At 33.5% G+C, this 19,672-nt stretch overlaps 1 protein-coding gene across 1 annotated transcript in view; it reads right to left on the bottom strand.

Annotated features, from left to right (window-relative positions):
• pdlim4 (PDZ and LIM domain 4) overlaps positions 1-13,130 on the bottom strand; it is a 77,396-nt gene extending 64,266 nt beyond the window's left edge. Inside the window, exons 1-2 of the mRNA XM_073824260.1 lie at positions 12,987-13,130; positions 1,971-2,122 (exon numbers count right to left, since the gene is read on the bottom strand). Coding sequence (XP_073680361.1) covers positions 1,971-2,122; positions 12,987-13,079 — 245 coding nt within the window. The 5' untranslated portion in view covers positions 13,080-13,130. The remainder of the gene's footprint in view (positions 1-1,970; positions 2,123-12,986) is intronic.
• Between the last annotated feature and the right edge of the window lie 6,542 nt (positions 13,131-19,672).

Genomic DNA, 19,672 nt, shown 5'->3' with positions numbered 1-19,672 from the left:
CAACGGTTTGAGTTAAAAATCTTTGTTTGTGTTCTGTTGAAGAAACAAAGTCACCTACATCTTGGATGCCCTGGGGGCAAGCAGATAAACATCACATTTTCATTTTTGGGTGAACTATCCCTTTAACATCATAAAAATAATACATGTCAGTGTTTCCCCTACCATTATCTTAGGGGGGCGCAAGTCAGATCACAATAGAAGTCATTAAGGTTATCTTTCCTATAGAACAGGGCTATACATTGTTCTTTTATTAAACAAACTAAATTGCCTTGTGTTATTTATCTTATTTACACGAAGGCATGTCATTTCTGTCTTTACATGATCGCGTGTTTACAATGTCTCATCTGCGAAAACACAGACGGGATCGCGGACTCCATTCATAAAAACCGAATCTACTATAGCGCGAAATGCCACGTAAATTCGTCGATTTTTGGATTAATAAATCAAAAGTTGGTCTGTTACTTCATTCAAATCGCGATATGGACTAGTGTCTGTGAAAACTGAAATGCAAAAAGACTGTTTCAATATGAATCCTGCATGCTCCGTTTGCCTCTGTATGTATGAATGGTGGAGACGCGCTTTTACTACACGCATATACTGAAGCACACGTGACGCTCCCGCTAATTTTGGGCATTTGCATCTCGCATGAACAGATAAACTCAATATCCAAAGCTGCTGTGAGTGTCACTTTTACCGTTTCATTTGAGAAAACTAGCATCATAACATGCTGTACACACACAGAAACTTCAAGGCAACCTGTCAAAATAAAAGTAACATGTAACAGAACATTAGTCTTGTATTACTTTTGTACAGTATAATGTAGTTGTTTATATATTCCTATTTAAATAATTGACATGAAACAATATATATGATAAAAATAAATATAACAAGATTAACCACTTAATTGTAGAAAAAATACTACAATTATTATTTAAATGTTAAATTATTATTTATTGATTTTAACAGTAAACCTCTGTTTGTTTGCCAAAAATTCAAAGGGTTTATTTTTCATTTGATTAAAAATAAATAAATGTTTATACTTTTAATTTGATTATGAGAAAAAATAATACACACAAGAATTAAAAAAAAAAAAAAAAAGCAAAAGTTGGTAGAGCCCTATTGTTCAAAATGTTAAAATAGAGAGTTTTGGACTTATTTTTCCACTGAATAAGTCTATAATAATGTTTTCGTTATTTCACAAAGTAGGGTAAAGTACCGGGGAAAAAAAAGTAACGTTGGCTACCGGCACCCAACCCCCTAAGCCCCCCCCCCCCCCCCCCCAACACTGGAAACCTAGGGGAAACACTGCATGTTTTTTTTAAAGAAGCAAATCAGAATATATGAATGATTTCTAAAGGATCATGTGACTGGAGTAATGATGTTAAAAATTCAGCTTTGAAATCACATTTTAAATAGTACAATTATTTCACAATTGTACTGTTTTTGCTGTACTTCGGATCAAATAAATGCAGGCTTGGTGAGCAGAAGAGACTTCTTTAAAAAACATTTAAAAAAATCTTACCGTTTATTTTTTTTACATTTGAGTACCTGTCCCCGAGAAACCAAATTATAACTTTAATGTACTTGAATTCACAATCAGATTGGGATTCGGTATCAGCAGATACTCAATATTCAATGACTCAGATAACATCCCTAGTATATTCCGAAAAAATATATATATATATATTAATTCTAACAATGCCAGAGAATGCGATATGGTTTGGCGTGAATATTAAATTTTAAAGATTGCACTGAAATTATATATTTTTATAAAAGATAATTTTCCCTGTGTAACCTAAAAGAATATGACATGCTGCTTCCGCATAAAAATATTTTGTGTATGTTTACCACCCCAGTGACAGCTTTTGTACCTTTTTTTTCTGATAGAGAATGAAACAGAGGTGCATGTCGCCTCATATCTTTGTGAAAACAAGCACCATGTGAGTGTATAGACAGTAAGGTGCATATACCTGCTGATGACCAACACCAGCTGATCTGTGCAGGCTTTAATGCGGTTCTGAGCCTCCATGTGTGTCATGGTCTCTGTGCTTTCTCCATTGATGGCTAGGATGGTGTCTCCAGGGGACAAGTCGCCCAGCGCTGCTTTACTCGCAGGTGTTATCTAACAAAAGACAAACAAAAGAAAGGTTACGGAAGCACCACACCCAAGACAAACACTGCAGAGCCTGCAGTCAAAGGTACTATTACTGACTGACTGACTGGAAACCTTCAGTGAGATAAAGCCAAACTTTATTGACGGGATTAACTTACTAAACTAACATCAATCAGTCAATCAATCAATCAATAAATCACAACATTACTGTTGCAATGCAAAAAGAAAACTCACTTTTATCACATTTTTATCATATAAATTAATACAGCAATTAAAAACATCAAAAACGAACATTTAGTACAACAAACAATACATTTATTGTAAGTACTGTGCAATTATGCATTACCTGGGAGTGAAACCAATGACCTTGGCGTTGCAAGCACCATGTTCTCTTTATTTACATGATTTATGCATAATTTTCAATATTTTTGTGGACAAAAGTTCACCAGTATTCTGCCAAAATAAAATCTCAAGGATCTGAAATGTTATAAGCCTGAGGGTTTGAACATTTAAAAGTGAAGACTTTTAAACTTTAGACATAAACATTAGTATTGTGTAAAATACAATTATTGTTATAATTATTATCAAATACTTAATTTTACTTTGCAGTACAATTGTAATTTGCAACAGTGACATATTTTGGTCTTAATTTTTTTTAAAATTAGTATTAAAGCAAACTACTACTACTACTACCAATAATCATAATTTCATTTAAATATTTTATAAAATAAAACATTTATTATTATTATTATTGGTATTAGTATTATTATGTTGAAAACAGCGGAGTAGACTTTTCAGGTTTCTTTGCTGAATAGAAAGCTTTTATCTAAAATAGAAATCTTTTGTAACATTATGAAAGTTTTTTTTTATCATCATGTTAGATCAATTTAAAGCATCCTTGCTAAATAAAAGTATTAATGTCTATAATTTTCCACCCAAAATTCTACTGAAGCTTTTGATAGGTATAGTGTATAATGTTAACAAAAGCTTTTTATTTCAGATAAATGCTGATCTTTGGATCTTTCTATTAATCAAAGAATCCTGAAAAATTCTACTGATAATTATTAAAATAAAAAATGTTACTTGAACAGCAAATCAGCATATTAGAATGATTTCTGAAAGATCATGTGACACTGAAGACTGAAGTAATGATGCTGAAAATTCAGCTTTGATCACAGGAATAAATTACATTTTAAAATATATTTAAATAGAAAACTGTTATTTTAAACAGTAAAAATATTTCAACATTTTTACTGTTTTTCCTGTACTTTGGATCAAATAAATACAGGCTTGTCCTGTGACCATCAGCTGTCTTGAAAGTATTTAATGTGTTACATTATTAAAATATTAATCTAATAATTTAGATATAATGGATCTGCTGACAAAAATGTTTGGGAACCCCTGCACTATAATGCACACAAAAGTGTTCTGAGGTAATAAGAGCAGAAAAACCATGTAAAAAAAAGGTTTATTAATCAATAATCTGCCCCTTCAACAATAATTTGTGTGAAAAGAATTAAAAGTTACTTATTTTAAAAGGAATTTACTTCCACTAGTGGCAATTTCAGCTGGAAACGGCAATGAATGTTGGATTATTTATTTTTATTATTATTTTTTTTATTTTTTTTTATTTTGCCGACAATGCGGAAGGAAATAATATTCATAACATCATAATTCGAAAGATCTTTGTAATAATTATTCAAAAAATATAATAATAATAATAAATATTAATTGAAACCAAGTAAACCATTGTTTGTTTTTTCTTTTGATTTCATGGAGAAGTACTCATGCAGACATGTTTTTAATGACAAACAGTTTTCATGAGAAGCAAGACCCACAATATTTTTTAAAAGTACTTTAAACAATTATAGTAAAAGCATTTATGTGTTAGCCTTCAGCTGCTGATGTTCTCTACACATGACAACAATTTTCAGTAATTATATTGTGTAACTCACCCTTATATCACACATCCTTTGAGATCTCATAATGGGGATAAAAGTGGTCTTGTGATTTTTACAGCAGCCAACATTTTTTTTTATAATCTCTGGATCTAAATATACTTTTAGTGATGAATTGCACATAGCCATTTTAGCCATTAGATATGGTTCGATATTATAAATCTATATTCTTCATTTCACAATAAAACTTATATACAGACCATTAGGCTACATGTAGAAATCACAGTCTGCAACAAGTGGTTTGAAAAATGGATAGATGTAGAAACCAGGTATCAGAATACATTCTATTGTACGGTTGATTGCTGCTGTATCATGACACAGTTCGAGCTGGGCAATAAAACAATATCATCTTGAGTCACAATAAAATTTATGTTCAGAACAATGATAAGCTCTGAACATTTTTACTCTATATGGATTAATCTAGAGCAGAAATAAATGCGACAACAGCCAGTCAGCGCTTGTCTCTAATAGGTTAACTCTGCACTTTTGGTTCTCTGTGTGAACGAATGGTGCATTTGTCTGGCTTACAAACGATTAATTGTTAAAAGAGATCGCAATCTTCATTCAAACGCTCACACGATCTTAAATGACAATGACAGAGACAGACTGTTACCATGTTTAGGAAAGAAACAGCTTCACAAACAGTCTTTTTTACTACCCAGTATTATTTCTTATTGTCATTAATATTATCACAGAAATACTGGGATTAAAGGTTATAGTTCGGATATAAACATTGATGTCTATGGTAGCGATCAAAATAGTCATATTCAAGTCATATTTGAATGTTATAGGCGTTTCAAATAATGTTTCTGTTGATTGTATTGTTTTTTCACTAGGTGGCAATGAGTAATTGGTAAAAAAAAAAAAAAGTATTTGTCATTGAATTAAGAGATTCGTTCAAAAACGCTGATTCATCCAGCAATGAAACAAGTGAAATATTTATGAGGGAGACATTGAATCATTCATTCAAGAGATTTGTGCAAAAGGTTTGATTCGTCCAGTGACGAAACAAGTGAAGTATTTATGAGGGAGACATTGAATCATTCATTCAAGAGATTTGTGCAAAACCGCTGATTCATCCAGTAATGAAACAAGTGAAGTATTTATGAGTCATTGAATCATTCATTCAAGAGATTTGTGCAAAACCGCTGATTCATCCAGTGATGAAATAAGTGAAGTATTTATGAGTCATTGAATCATTCATTCAAGAGATTTATTCAAAAACGCTGGTTCATCCAGTGATGAAATAAGTGAAGTATTTATGAGCGAGTCATTGAATCATTAATTCAAGATATTTGTTCAAAAACGCTGGTTCATCCAGTGATGAAACAAGTAAAGCATTTATGAGCGAGTCATTGAATCATTAATTCAAGATATTTGTTCAAAAAAATGCTGATTTGTCCAGTAATAAAACAAGTAAAGTATTTATGAGTAGGGCTGCAACTAACGACTATTTTAATAGTCGACTAGTCACCGACTATTGAAACGATTAGTCGACTAATCGGATAATTATTCAATTTTTCTCAAATTTAGCATGAGATTGCTTTAATTATGTGGAAAATTATAGTAAACACAAGAAAGAAGGGGGTACTTCAATAAAAGATGCATATTTTGCTGCTGATAGGCCAATTCATACTAAAAGTAAATAAAAATGCCCTGTCTAAAACCAATTAGGCACAGTGCTCGGTCAGTACAGACATAAATGCATAATTTAAGAAACTCTATAATTTTTTTTAATGGACAGGCACTTGTTTTATAAGAAAAAATAAATTAAAATCAAGTAAACATTTTCTTCCTGTAAACCATCAGCAGCAATAAAACAGTAAACAAAAATGTATATCCAAAACAAAACGTATTGGCTTCCATGTTATTTAAATCTTACCGAGGCCAGCTAAACTCCGTTTCATTCAACTGTCCGACGTGCTTTCTCTTTAAATGTTCGTGCATCACAGAGGTGCTGCCGTGATGCGCAAGGACTGCTTTACAAACCATGCAGGTAATATTTTAATTCGCCGTAGCAGGCTAAAATGCTCCCAAACTTTACTCCTGTTTCATACATACTCTGCAGTGCGTCTACAGTCCGTGTGCGTTACGTATGCGGTGCAGAAGAAGCACAGACTCGTTTTGCTTTCACACAGAACGCGTTTGCAGTCCGTACATTGTGAACGTTCTAATCCGTTAACATGGGTGTGGAAAAAAAAAAACGCACTGCAGACGCAGTATGTGTGAAACGGGCGTGTTTTGGTACGCGCAGCTGCTGCGTTGGACGCCGCCATTTCTGTATGTTATCGCTCATCATATAAGCTGCGTATGTGCGACTCTCGGCAGAAAGATGCCTCACTCGGTTGTCTGGCGACAACATCGACAATGAAATTCATTGTCGACTATTTCTATTATCGATTTTTGTCGACAACGTCGACGAATCGTTGCAGCCCTATTTATGAGTGAGTCATTAAATCATTCATTCAAACCACTTTTTCATCATTTTAATCAAAAAAATTGGTGTAGCCTATTAAATTGATCATATACGACCCTGGACCACAAAACCAGTCATAAGGGTCAATTATTTTGAAATTGAGATTTATACATTACATGAAAGCTGAATAAATATGTTTTCCATTGATGTATAGTTTGTTAGGATGGGATATTTGGCCGAGATACAACTATTTGAAAATCTGGAATCAGAGGCTGCAGAAAAATCAAAAGTTGTCCAAATTAAGTTCTTAGCAATGCATATTACTAATCAAAAATTAATTTTTAATATATTTACGGTAGGAAATTTACAAAGTATCTTCATGCTATTGCTACAAATATAGCCGTGCTACTTAAGACTGGTTTTGTGGTCCAGGGTTACATATTTTAAAATGTTTAATAATTCATTTAAATGATTTAAACACTTTTAAATAGACTGCAGCAATTAATATTTTGCCACACGTTATTTTGTTTAGTTCAGAATCGTGGGAGAATCGTGGTCTCCATTTTTCAGAATCATGCAGCTCTATTTGCGGTGATTTCATTGTCTGCATCTCAATATATGAGACATGAACTTCACCAGCTTTTCAGCATTTCATTTGAGAAAAACTACTTTTAAATATACACTGAAACTGAAAGTAAAACTGAAAGACCTTCACGACAACCTGCCAAAAAAGAAATTATACAGAAATATATTACTATTGTATACTAAAAGGTAATTCTCAAGTAAAAGTAATAAATAATAATAATAATTTCAAGGAATATCACTATTGTATGTTTTAATTAATTTATACAGTCAGTTATACATTGCTTTTAAAAAAAATAATATGCTGCACAACAACAGTGTTTTGTTGTAAATTATGTTTTCATTTAATTACATTTTAAAAGGTTGATTAAAATGTTAAAATTGTATTAATTTGTTTAATTAGAAACCATTGTTTTTTATGATACATTGTATTGAATCATAAAATCACAGAATCACAAAAAAATGAATTTAGCTGAAAATAAAAGATTTCAGGGCGCCCTAAATTGAATTCTCTGTGAAGTTTAAATACATAAATGAATCCTTTCCATTCATTCTCAAGGTCTAACAAACATGTGGAAAGCATTTCCTTTCCCATTAACAGTAAATAAATATCTTGATAAATTTAAAAACATATTGAGATAATATTTTGGGCCATTTCGTCTGCCTAGTAAGAAAAATTAAAAACAAGCTAAAAGTCTTTGATATTTAGATACAGTCATTATTGCTAAAGATCCACTATAATTACACACTGTAGATACAATAAACTCAAAGTATTCAGAGACCTTTAAATGTCACAAAAAATACCAGTTTAGAGGTTAAGCCGGGAAATTGCCTGTAATTGTTCCTAAGTACAGGACACTTGAGGGCTGTCGTATTAACGTGAGATTTAGCCTACCTCAAGCTCATTAACTACATGACACATCACTTAACTAAATCAGCAAATAGCCTATAATAGGCCAAGCACATACTGTATGTACAGCCCTAAATGTTTAGTAAACAGAAGCTACTGACTCTCTACTAATAAGGCTAATTTTAACTAACTTAACAAGCTTCATTGCCATGTGCGTGACTGTCCTGAGTCATACTAACACAGTGTTTTATCTTAAAAACATCTTGGTTTACCCTGCTAAAATTACAAGCTACAGAGGACAAACCATGTGATGTGACCTCACACTCTCAGAAAAAAAAAGCTACAAAAGCTGTCACATAACTTAAATATGTATTTCATGACCTAAAAAGTACTGCCACAGTGACAGCTTTTCTACCTTTTTTCTTTGAGTTTGAAAACACACATTTTGACATTGTTCTAAAATAAATCAAGTTTGTTTTGGCCAAAAAAGCTTTACAGAGAAAACATTGGACATACATTATCAAAACTTGGCAATGTAGAGAATGATGAGGAGAAAGGATTGGTTCACTTGTCTAAATAAAAATATGAGCCTTACATCCAATAAAATGTTTAATGATCATAATGGGAATACCATGAAGAGCCATGTACACTGTAGGTTGCCGAAAATGTATTTTTGGTTTACTGAACACTGGAAAACATTGAATATGCATTGCCATTCAAAAGATATTTGAGATGTTTTAAGATCTAACAAGATTTTTAATAGAAATCTTTTCTAACAATATAAGTCTTTACTATCACCTTTTTGTGAATTTAACACACCCTTGCTGAATAAAAGTATTAATTTCTATCAAAGAAAGAAAGAAAGAAAGAAATGTATCAACCCCAAACTTTAAACGGTTTTGTTACAAACGATTTTTCTTTGAAACAAATACTGCTCTTTTTAACATTTTTATCATCAAGGAATCCTGAAACATTATCACAGACTCCAAAAAAATATTAAGCAGCACAACTATTTCCAACATTGATAAAAAAAAAAGAGCAAATTAGAATGATTTCTGACAAATCATGTGACACTGAAGACTGGAGTAATGCTGAAAATTCAGCTTTGGATCACAGGAATAAATTCTATTTTAAAGTATATTAAAATAGAAAACCACAATTTTAAATTGCAATAATATTTCTCAATATTACTATTTTTTCTGCATTTTTAACCCCTTAAGGTTAAACCAGCAGTGGGCCAGTTGGCGTGCTTTCTTTCATTGTCTTTTTTCTCCATCACATATTTTTTTGGTAATCGTCATTAATTATATATCATCTGAAAGCTTAAATCCTCAAAAGTCATTCTGTGAAAACTATTTTCAAGGTATCATATTTGGTGGTTATTTTGTGATAGATGTAATATTGACAGAAATATTTAGACATTTGGGACAGAAAAAATGCATTAAAAAAAATCTGTGGAGTTTTGATGGCACCCGGTGGCTGTTTGTGGTAAATAAAATCTCACAGGAACCTCATTTTTTAATATCAACTTCAAATTTGGAACATAACTTATTTAATTATTTAATTTTATAGCACTTTGGATTCAAACATATTTTGTAAAATATTTACTTTATATAAAAAATGTATGGGGTACAGTGCATATTCTTTACAGTACACTTTAACTTTTTTGATGCAATTTTAAATTATTCTACTTCTGCAATAATCTGCAGATTGCCTTCTTTAAAAAAAAAAAAATACAACCCTAGGTCTATATTCCAAATCATTCGTGAATTATAACAATTTAAGTTTGGAAAGTACACTTTAACGTCTATTTTAAAAAATGTGGGGTGGCACTTCAAGGGTTAATCGAATAAACACAGCCGTGATGAGCAGAAAAGTCTTCTATAAAAACATTAAAAATCTTACTGATCCCAAACTTTCTAAATGTTGCTTGCAATGTACCACAATATCAAAAGCATAATTTACATCAACCTATCCTGAATGTCTCACAAGCCTTCACTCCTTTTTTTTGTCCTTCCAGACCAAACACTTTACATTTGTGATAAACACGGCAGAGAAAAATCAATTATTACTCTCAAATTCTTATGACACAAAGCAATTGTTCTAAACCAGTTAATCTTGAGGATCCAGATTTCTCATTCAAATCCAGACGAATTACCGAATATGCTTACGATGCAACAGTGAATCATGCTTTCATTGTGGTCAGCACAAACCATGTTTATCTTCGTTGCAACTGAACCCATGTTTACCGTAAACTAGAACATATTTTGTTGAATGTTTGTTATGTTGTATTGTTTTTTTCAAGGATGAAGGCACGTCACGCAACCTGTCAGCGCTGGCATCTGCCAAGTTTCTACCTAGCCATCTGCATTGAAATAGTTATTTTTGGGCATTGAGATTAAGCAATCCTTGGCATTTTAGCATTGTTTTTTCTCTACCGTCCTTGACCCTATCAGAATAGAGCAGCGACCCAGTTTTATTCAGTTGCAACCGACCAGTTGAAAAGACACTCAACGTTAACAGTGCTGCTTGGCAAGACGCCGAACAATTGCGAACTTTGATGAGCCCTGTGCTCGAAAATCTCCTATTTGCTACCTAATCTCATTTTGAATAATGTCACATGGCTTCCAGGAATGTGGCTGCGTTGCGAATGCAGAGCTGAACGACTGTGGACAATGAGATGCAGCGTGCCAGCATTACTGCATGCCCTTACAGAGCAATAACAAGAGGAAGGCCCTGGATGCAATAAATTAGCCTTGTGAAATCCCTAAGGGAGCCAGCCAGACATTGAAGATTAACAGAGTAAATATGTTTATGAGACGGTGCGTGCTTAACCGGTTCGAACAACTTAAAAAGTTTATCCTAGGAATGAAAATGAGATTCAGATCTTTTCACTTAGTGATAAGTAGTGAAAGCAATGCTGCATTCTGCCTTCTGTATCACACGGGGCTGTGAATTCCTGTGAAAGGACGGCCACTTTTGTCAGTCTGGACAAGCGCTGACAATTTGTTATGTATTGCACTTGGCAGTGATTCAGTCAGCTTTTACCTCACCTCTCTCACATTCACCAGGAAAACACCAAATGTTCAACCCATTAGCTCAGAAGCAAAGGCATTTTACAACAAGCCGACGGCTCAAGGTTGTGGAGACCCTATACGGCTATTGCAACTGCAGATTTCAACTTTCAATATTACCAACGCATTTGCCACTTTAACAACATTGGGTTGTCAAGTCACCTTTATTCATACAGTGCTTTTAAACAATATGGGTTGAGCACCTTTTCAGTATTAAATAGAACAATAGTGAGTCAATAATTGCCCACTATTGTTGTGTTTAAACTGCTTTTCAAATTGGATGGTTTCCGTTCTGATTCTGGAGATATGGCTATTTTGCCAACACACATCTTAACATCTGCAACCCAAACTGACACTTTCCCTAACAAAACCTGTGGCTGACCTATTAATCTCAGCATTTACTGGGAAATATATCCACAGTGCCAGATGGAAACCTTCATAGGATGTGAATGCAAAATATCCGAGCCTTCGCTTTACCAGTTTCATATTCAAGTCTGTGGTGCTGATGAACCTTTCACCAGCTTTCAGTACGATCGAGCTGCTATCTTTACAAGTTGCAGATGTTTCTTTAGTCTGCACAGCATCACACTCTGGTTCTTACTCTGGCTATATCTGGATCTGGATTTTAACAGCTTGAAAACTGTACCTGCATCCACTCCATCCATTCTGGATGGGTGGATGGATGGTTGGAGTAGACTAAACATCCACAACCACAGATAGCCCTGGCTGGCTGTAAATATTAATTGCTGAAAACCAGCTGCCGCTTTTCTAAGGCAATGTAAGTGGAAGGCTGCTGAATAAGATTTCTTCTGGCATAGGCATTTACTGACCACAAATGTGCAGTAAATGATAGGGTTTGTCGAGCATGATTCAGCTTTTCATTCATTTGAGAAGCATCGAAGTCAGCGCCCAAAGAAATCTGAAAATCACAAAGGAGATCTCTGAAATATCTGAAATATGCTTCTCATAGACCTCTCCTTGAAGCAGTTTGTAATCATAATTCTGTCATCATTTACTCACCCTCATGCAATTCTAAACCTGTATAGGATTTTTCTTCTGTTGAACATGAAAGAAGATATTTTGAAGAAGAAAGAAACTCAGGTTTGGAACAGCTTCAGGGTGAGGAAATGATGCTGTCATCATTTTCATTTCTGGGTGAACCATCTCTCCTATAGTCTTCTGCTTTTCACAGTTTTCTCTTCAATCTCTCAACTCCTCATTCTCTCAACCGAGCCCAAATTGCCAGAGGTCTCACACACCTCTTCTTTAGATTCTCCCAACACCAAATTATCAGACCAGGGTTATTAATTGTACAGCTATATGCTCAAACTGTAAGTCAACAACTGTCTCATGTTTCTCCTGTTATTTCTCCTAAGAGATGTTGTTGACATTTCAATGGAACCAAAGAACTCCATTGTGTTTAATAAGCATAAAATAACAAATCTAACTATAACACTTATAAAAATAAAGGTTCAAAGGCTGTTTTTGCAGTGATGCCATAGAAGAACCATTTTTGGTTTCCCAAAGAACCTTTCAGTCTTAAAAGAACCATTTTGAAGAACATTTTAAAAATCTAAAGAACCTTTTCTACATTTGAAAGGTTCCATCATGTTCGAAGTTCTTCATGGAACCATCAATACCAATAAAGAACCGTTATTTTAAAGAGTAAAGCATGATTGATTGACACAATGGCGTTAAAAATAAAGTGAAATTACATTTTTTCGTTTCAAATGGAAAGACATCATTAGCCTGAGAAGTAAAGACACGGTCACTTTCTATACTAACTGTAACCGATCCGACACGAAAAACAGCGCAAAACAAAAGAGAAGAGTTGTGAAGTAGTTCATCTACAGACTTAAACCACGCAATTTCATGCCACATCGTTACAGTGAAATAGCACGCCGGTTGTAAAGAGGCCCTCGCCTCCGTTTCATTGTCAACCCGGCACTGTGAAAGAGTTCATCACTAAAGAGAAGAATAAGAAAAGACGTACTCTTGAAATGGTGAGCGGCGTGCTGAAGTCCCGTCCACCCACCAGACGAAAACCCCACGGCGAGGGACCGGTGAGAGTCACAGTGTGAGACATATTTGATTCAAAGAGTATCCACAGCAGAAAAACTGCGCTCTCCTCATTCACTCTTTAAATAAAACTAGTGCTGACGAGCGAGGAGGAGCAACTCTCAGAGCTTGAGTGGGAGGAACAGCGCCGCTATGACAACCATACACAACTTTGCAAGCCACCCAGTACAACAGCACACACACACACACAGCTCATTCAGTAGCCTAATCATATGCAACATCATACACAATGACAATTTTTTAGAGCGAGAAAGACAGATTTAAAACCCACATGGCCTTATTAAAGGTTCTTTTTGAAATCTGGTTCCATTAAGAACATTTCCATTGCACAAAAGGTTCTTTATAGTGAAAAAAAAAATCGTTTATTTAAAATGATCGTAATATAAAAAATTGGATTCTTTATTGGCAGCGGCTATTTGCACTAAGTGTAAATAGCGATAGAGGCTATTTAAACTAAGTGAAAATGACAAATTTTGTTTGCAAAAGGCTCTAACCGCGCCAAAACATTTAAAATATGCAACAAAAGCTAATTTTACCCTCACAACTTGCAAACAAGTATATGAGCTCTTTCAGTCAATCATTACAGAATGGACAACAAAATATAGAATTAGTGCACCATTGCTTGTCATTGTAGCCTATTGCCAGTGCCATTTGTTGTATTTCTAAATAGGCTGTCAAAATTGCCTTTGTTTTTTTGCAAAGAATTGGACCCAGAATAAGAAATGCTTTGATGCATTTTTCTTGATTCCAAGACATTAATTTTTTCAAACCGTGTCTGAAAACTGAAATACTGTAAATATCCTCTTCCTCGGACCCCTCTACCTCTTACTCTCACTCTCGTCTGCCTTAGACCTCCTCCATCCATGCTGGCAAAAAAACAACACAGACTTGTCATTTTTTTAATAAGGCCTGCAGACTGATTGCTAATTGAATATTTGTGTGAAGGAGTGTCAAACAGGTGCTTCAGTGATTTCATACTGATCTAGGTAGTTTCTAATAGTTAGGAATAGATGGTTTCTGTTTGGTTACCATTGCTAAAACAATGGAGTTTGGACTGCCTGAATGACTTCCGTGTTAACTGTTTTGCAAAAGGGTGGGGAAAATGTGTCAATCCAATGAGAAAGGGTTAACACATTTGCAAGACATGTCTTCTGCTCTTCTGAGGTAGTGATGATGAAAACTGAGTGGATCCTAGTTTCTTTAACCAGGTCAAAGCAATCAAGAAAAACTGTAAGTGCAATAACAATGGGTTCTATTTACACTAAGTGCAAATATCTATAGATTATATTTACACTATGTTGAAATAGCAGGATTTTCTGATATTTATAATACTTATTGCAAATAGACGCAATTATCTGCACCTCAGTATTGTAGTACATTAAAACAGTATGCAGTAATTACGTACTGAGTGTAAATTATCATTTTAATTCAATTTATCAAATGATACTGCCTTATTCGGACAATAAGCCCTCCCTTCCCCTACCCTAACTCTAACCGATACTTTATTTTCAACTTTTCAATTATGTCCTTCATTTTTATTGAAAATAAATGCCTTTCCGATATGATATGAGATTTGAAAAGGCAGAAAAAAAGTTCGGATTGGTCTTGTCGAAAAGAGTAAAAGACAGGAATTATCCTTTGCACCACTGGAGCTGACAATTAATAGTCATCTTTTGTAGTGTTGACTATTCAAATCACACGTTGGTGGGTGGAGGTAATGTAAATAGACACTCCTTTTGTTTTCAGAAGTGTATAGGTCTAATGTCTGCCCCTCTTCTGTCTTCGTTTGAATTTCCACAGCATGAAGGTAAGGTTGTACTAGGGCAGAGGTGTAAAATACTTGAGTAATTTTACTCTATTACTCTACTTAAGTATTATTATGGGGGATTTGTACTTTATTCAAGTACAGTTTGAACTGACTACTCATACTTTTACTTGATTACATTTCTGAATAATTTTATTTGGTCTTATGCACATTAAAGGGATCCTATTATGCTCTTTTTTTGTTTTGGGGGCGCTCTCATGCTTGGTGGTTTGAAAAATGCATTTTTTTTTCACATAATTTACATTGTTACAATAGCTTTCTCCCCAGGCTGGCACAAATGGCTCGATTAGTTCCAGGTTTGATGAAGGTCCGCCTTCTGAAAAATAAAATGTGTTGTGATTGGTTAGCAGTCGTTCTGCGTTGCAATAGGCGAACAGCTTAGACGGCATTTCATATACACCTAGGATGCATAGAGGGTGAGTAAATAATACGCTACAATAGTGTTGGTCCTATCGTCAGCCTGTGAGATCGCGATACATGATATTATCATTATTTTGCTAATATATTTAATTATTTGCATGAATGAACAAACAAACGCTGTAGTCCAAATGAGCCGTTCGTTGTAGTTCTTGAAAAGGGATTTTTTAAAAACGAAATATCTCCCATTGGAGCTTATTTTAACTTTCGTACTCTATAATAAGTAAATCCACTTAACCAGCTAATTAGGCTACAACAGTGACTCTAGAGCTACCGCAAAAAAAACTGAAGTTAAAAAAAAAATGTTTAAAATGGCTTTGCATTGTTTCTCTGATGCATAAGGTCTATAGGAGAAAAAAATGTGTCAATGAGGGACTTGACAGAAAAAAATGTATAGGCCCTATATGTGTCCCTGGACTACAAAACTAGTCATAAGGGTCAATTTTTTGACATTGGTTTGTTAGGATAGGACAATATTTTGACAGATACAACTGTTTAAAAATCTGAGGGTGCAAAAAAATCTAAATATTGAGCAAATCGCCAATAAAGTTGTCCAAATGAAGTTCTTAGCAATGCATATTAAAGTTCTGATATATTAAGTTTTGATATTTATGGTAGGAAATTTACAAAATATCTTAACGGAACATGATCTTTACTTAATATCCTAATGATTATTGGCATAAAAAAATCAGTAATTTTGACCCATGCAATGTATTGTTGGCTATTGCTACAAATATTCCCGTGCTACTTAAGACTGGTTTTGTGGTCCAGGGTCACATATTAGTTTGGTCATGCTGCAATAAAGCAGCCAGACTCTAAATGCATAATCCTCACCTTCTTTCAATAGATTCAACATCGCAAACATCAGTCAAAACATGAAGCTGACGCTGTTCGTATCCATTTTCCTTGAACTCAGCTCTTCAGCACATTGTTTTTCCAAACAACTATCCAACTGGCAGAAAGTCAAAATTAATAATTTGCTTTAAAGTATGAGAGATTTGTAATGGTAAAATAGATTTCCTAACCAATTCCTGAACATATTGGAGAAAATTTGACTGTTTAGCATAATGCTATATGGAATATTAGTAGCAGATGTATTTTCTGATGATGCAATGTACAATCCTTTCCAACTTCTGAGCACAGTAGGCCTATATGTGCTTTATAACACGTAAAGAGAAGATCAAATGCATAGGGGCTATCCAAAGGCTTTGCATACAAGAAAAAGACTTTTTCTTGGATAGCATAAACTCGTGTTTGACAGATGGTCCTGTTTAATACTTAATAGAGGAGTTGATGTGAGTCACATATGCAGCGCAAGTGAATAATACTCTCCGACAAACAGCCTTGGGCATTTCATTGGTTGCTTCTATGCTTCCTACCTCATGCTCGCCGTATGTGAAACTTCCCTTGACTTCAGAATGGAAGAAAGTGCATTCTGGCATTGGAACCCCTGTGAAACAGAATTGCTTTTTAGTATACCATTAAAATAAATACTTAATAAACTTAAAAAATATGATAAGACTTTACTTAAGGAATCAATTCTTACTACGAAATAGTTGCTTAATTTAGTGTATTGGCTGTTTATTAATGCCTTATTCTACATGGTCATATTTTAGATCTCTTAATCCTACCCCATACCTAAAATAACAACTACTTTATTATTAATAATAAGCAGCAAATTAGGAGTTTATTAAGGTAAAAGTCATAGTTAATAGTGAAACTAAAGTGTGATCATACTTGGGTGTGAACAGACACTTAACTTCATGTTTTTTACAATTAAATGAAAATGTATTATAGTTTACATTTATACTAAATGCAATTAGTTAAACCTCAGAGCATTTTTCCATTACAGAGTTTTTGTAGAACAGAAAGATTCCATTTATGTTAAAGGTTTTTTATGAAACCATAGATGCCCTTAAAGAACCTTTATTTCTAAGAATGTACACTCTTAAAATTAAAGGTGCTTTAAAAGGTTCTTCAGAGCAGTTCCACAGAAGAACCATTTTTGGTTCCACAAACAACCATTCAGTCAAAGGTTCTTTAAATAACATAATCTGAGGAACCTTCTTTTTTCAACAAAGAACCTTTTGTGAAACAGAAAGGTTCTCCAGATGTTAAAGGTTCTTCATGGAACCATCTAAACAAAAAAGGTTCTTCTATGGCATCGTGAAGCACCTTTATTTTTAAGAGTGTAGGCAGAACTTGAATTACATTCATAATTATTTCATAATATACTTCATAATTACCTCTGTGTAATGCCAAAATGCACTGACAAATACACTTTAATGTAGTTTTATCAATATAATTATAATGATTTGTAATGATGATGAAGTTGCAATTTAGTACATTAAAATATAATAACTTAAATCTAATAATCTTTGAAATAGACTGAACTGAACACTAGAACCACCCACTGCAGCTTTATTTTATTTCATTAGCTTATGGAAAAAAAAAATTATGGTTCTAGGGTTCTTAGGCTCCTATAGCGCCAGCATGGTTTACATGGTTTGACATCCAAGTAGGGTTCACACATGGGAGCTCATGGTCTGCAAGATGATGAGATGTAAAGTTCCCATGAATCATAGTCAATGCATACAAAACATATGGAAAAGAGAAGATCCTGGCATGGGAACAGAGGCTATTGGATCAAAGGTTTAAGATTAACCAGAACAGTCATAAATGCTTACAAACCATGGCTCCTTTGTCAGGTCACCTGACAGAACAAGGTCTGAATCTGCTTGGGGTGCTTAAGAAGCCTCTGCAGATTTCTGCAGAATTCATGTTTTGACCAGTTTGATTTTGTTTTCGGCTACCAGTAAGAGTATAATTCTGCACCTTCACCTTTGAGATAACAGTATCTGTTATCACCCATTTATGACTGTGCATCAACAGATCAACATTAGATACACTTCAGAACATCAACATACAAAGAAATTTTGGTAGCTTTTTGCTTGAAATCATATGCATTAAAAACACAGGATTAATCATTACCACGAAAATGATGTCATGCCTATTATTATTCCACTCCCTAACTTGTTAAATACATGTCACTTTACGCAGACATTCAACTTCACAATAGAGAGCTTATAAGTGTTTTAGCCGAGGGCAAAGTCGAGTCAACACAAGGCCAAGCTTGTTAATACATTCAGTGAATTTCTACATCATGTTTTGATTCTCTGTGTTGCAACAAAATTTTTTTTCCCACACACACAACCAAATAAATAATAATTTAAAAAAAAACTGTTGCAGTTATACAAAACATATTTTGGCAGGTTGCCGGAAAGGGAATATACTGTGCTGCAAATTAAAGTGCAATACTGCTTTAAATTAATGTTGTTTTATCCCCTAATTACATTATACATACAATATACATTTTCCCTAATTTATAGAAGACACCCACTAAAATGACATTCAGTGTAACAATCTTGTCAGGCATATTTACACCAAAAATCAATTTATGACATATTAAAAGGCGAATTACTTTCACCCCAAATACTAATTAGTTGTAATTCTACATTTTTTAAATTTGCCACTATCCTAGGTTTTGCTAATTTGTTCGTAAGATTTTTGTACTAATTTAAAACACAATAAAAAATAAATATGCTACCTTATTCTTTTGTATATTTTAATATGTACAAGTCAGAATAAGCATGTTGTTTGAATTTTTACATAAATATTGTGTTATACTATATGACAATATAACATTATATCAACCAAATTTTGACATTATATTCTGCGAAAATCTTAAAAGTAGACACTTACCTACATTTAATGTGCTTTCTATGGACATACAATCACTTTTGTAAAGTCAAATTACTTTTGATGTGGACACCTTAACATCTTAACATGATTTTAGGTAAAAAAAAAAAAAAAAAAAAAAAAATGGATCCACACTTCAGTCTCCCTTTGTTACAACTATAAAGTAATTGTATTTTCATTTAATATTATTTTATTTAATATTACATATTTCAAAATATAACAGTATTATTACACTTTATTTATTATTTTATTTAAACATACAAAATAATAAATCGCAATAATACTATTTTCAATATTATAATTATCTTATTTTTATAGTTATATTTAACAAAAGAAAAACTGCATGGTTTACACTGTATGAATTAAATATATACTGCTGCTCAAAATTTTAGGATCAGTAAAATTTTTAACGTTTTTAAATAAGACTTTTCTGCTCATCAAGGCTGCATTTATTTGATTAAAAATACAGAGAAAACTGTAATATTGTGAAATATTATTGCATTTTAAAATAGTGGTTTTCTATTTCATTATACTTTAAAATAGAATTTATTCCCATGATGCAAAGCTGATTTTTCAGCATCATTACTCCAGTCCTCAAT

Source organism: Garra rufa, chromosome 19 (genome assembly GCF_049309525.1).
Source record: "Garra rufa chromosome 19, GarRuf1.0, whole genome shotgun sequence".
In the NCBI taxonomy this organism is placed as follows: Eukaryota; Metazoa; Chordata; class Actinopteri; order Cypriniformes; family Cyprinidae; genus Garra; species Garra rufa.
The sequence above is the reverse complement of the archived record's forward strand: the minus strand, read 5'-3'. Positions and strand labels throughout refer to the sequence as shown.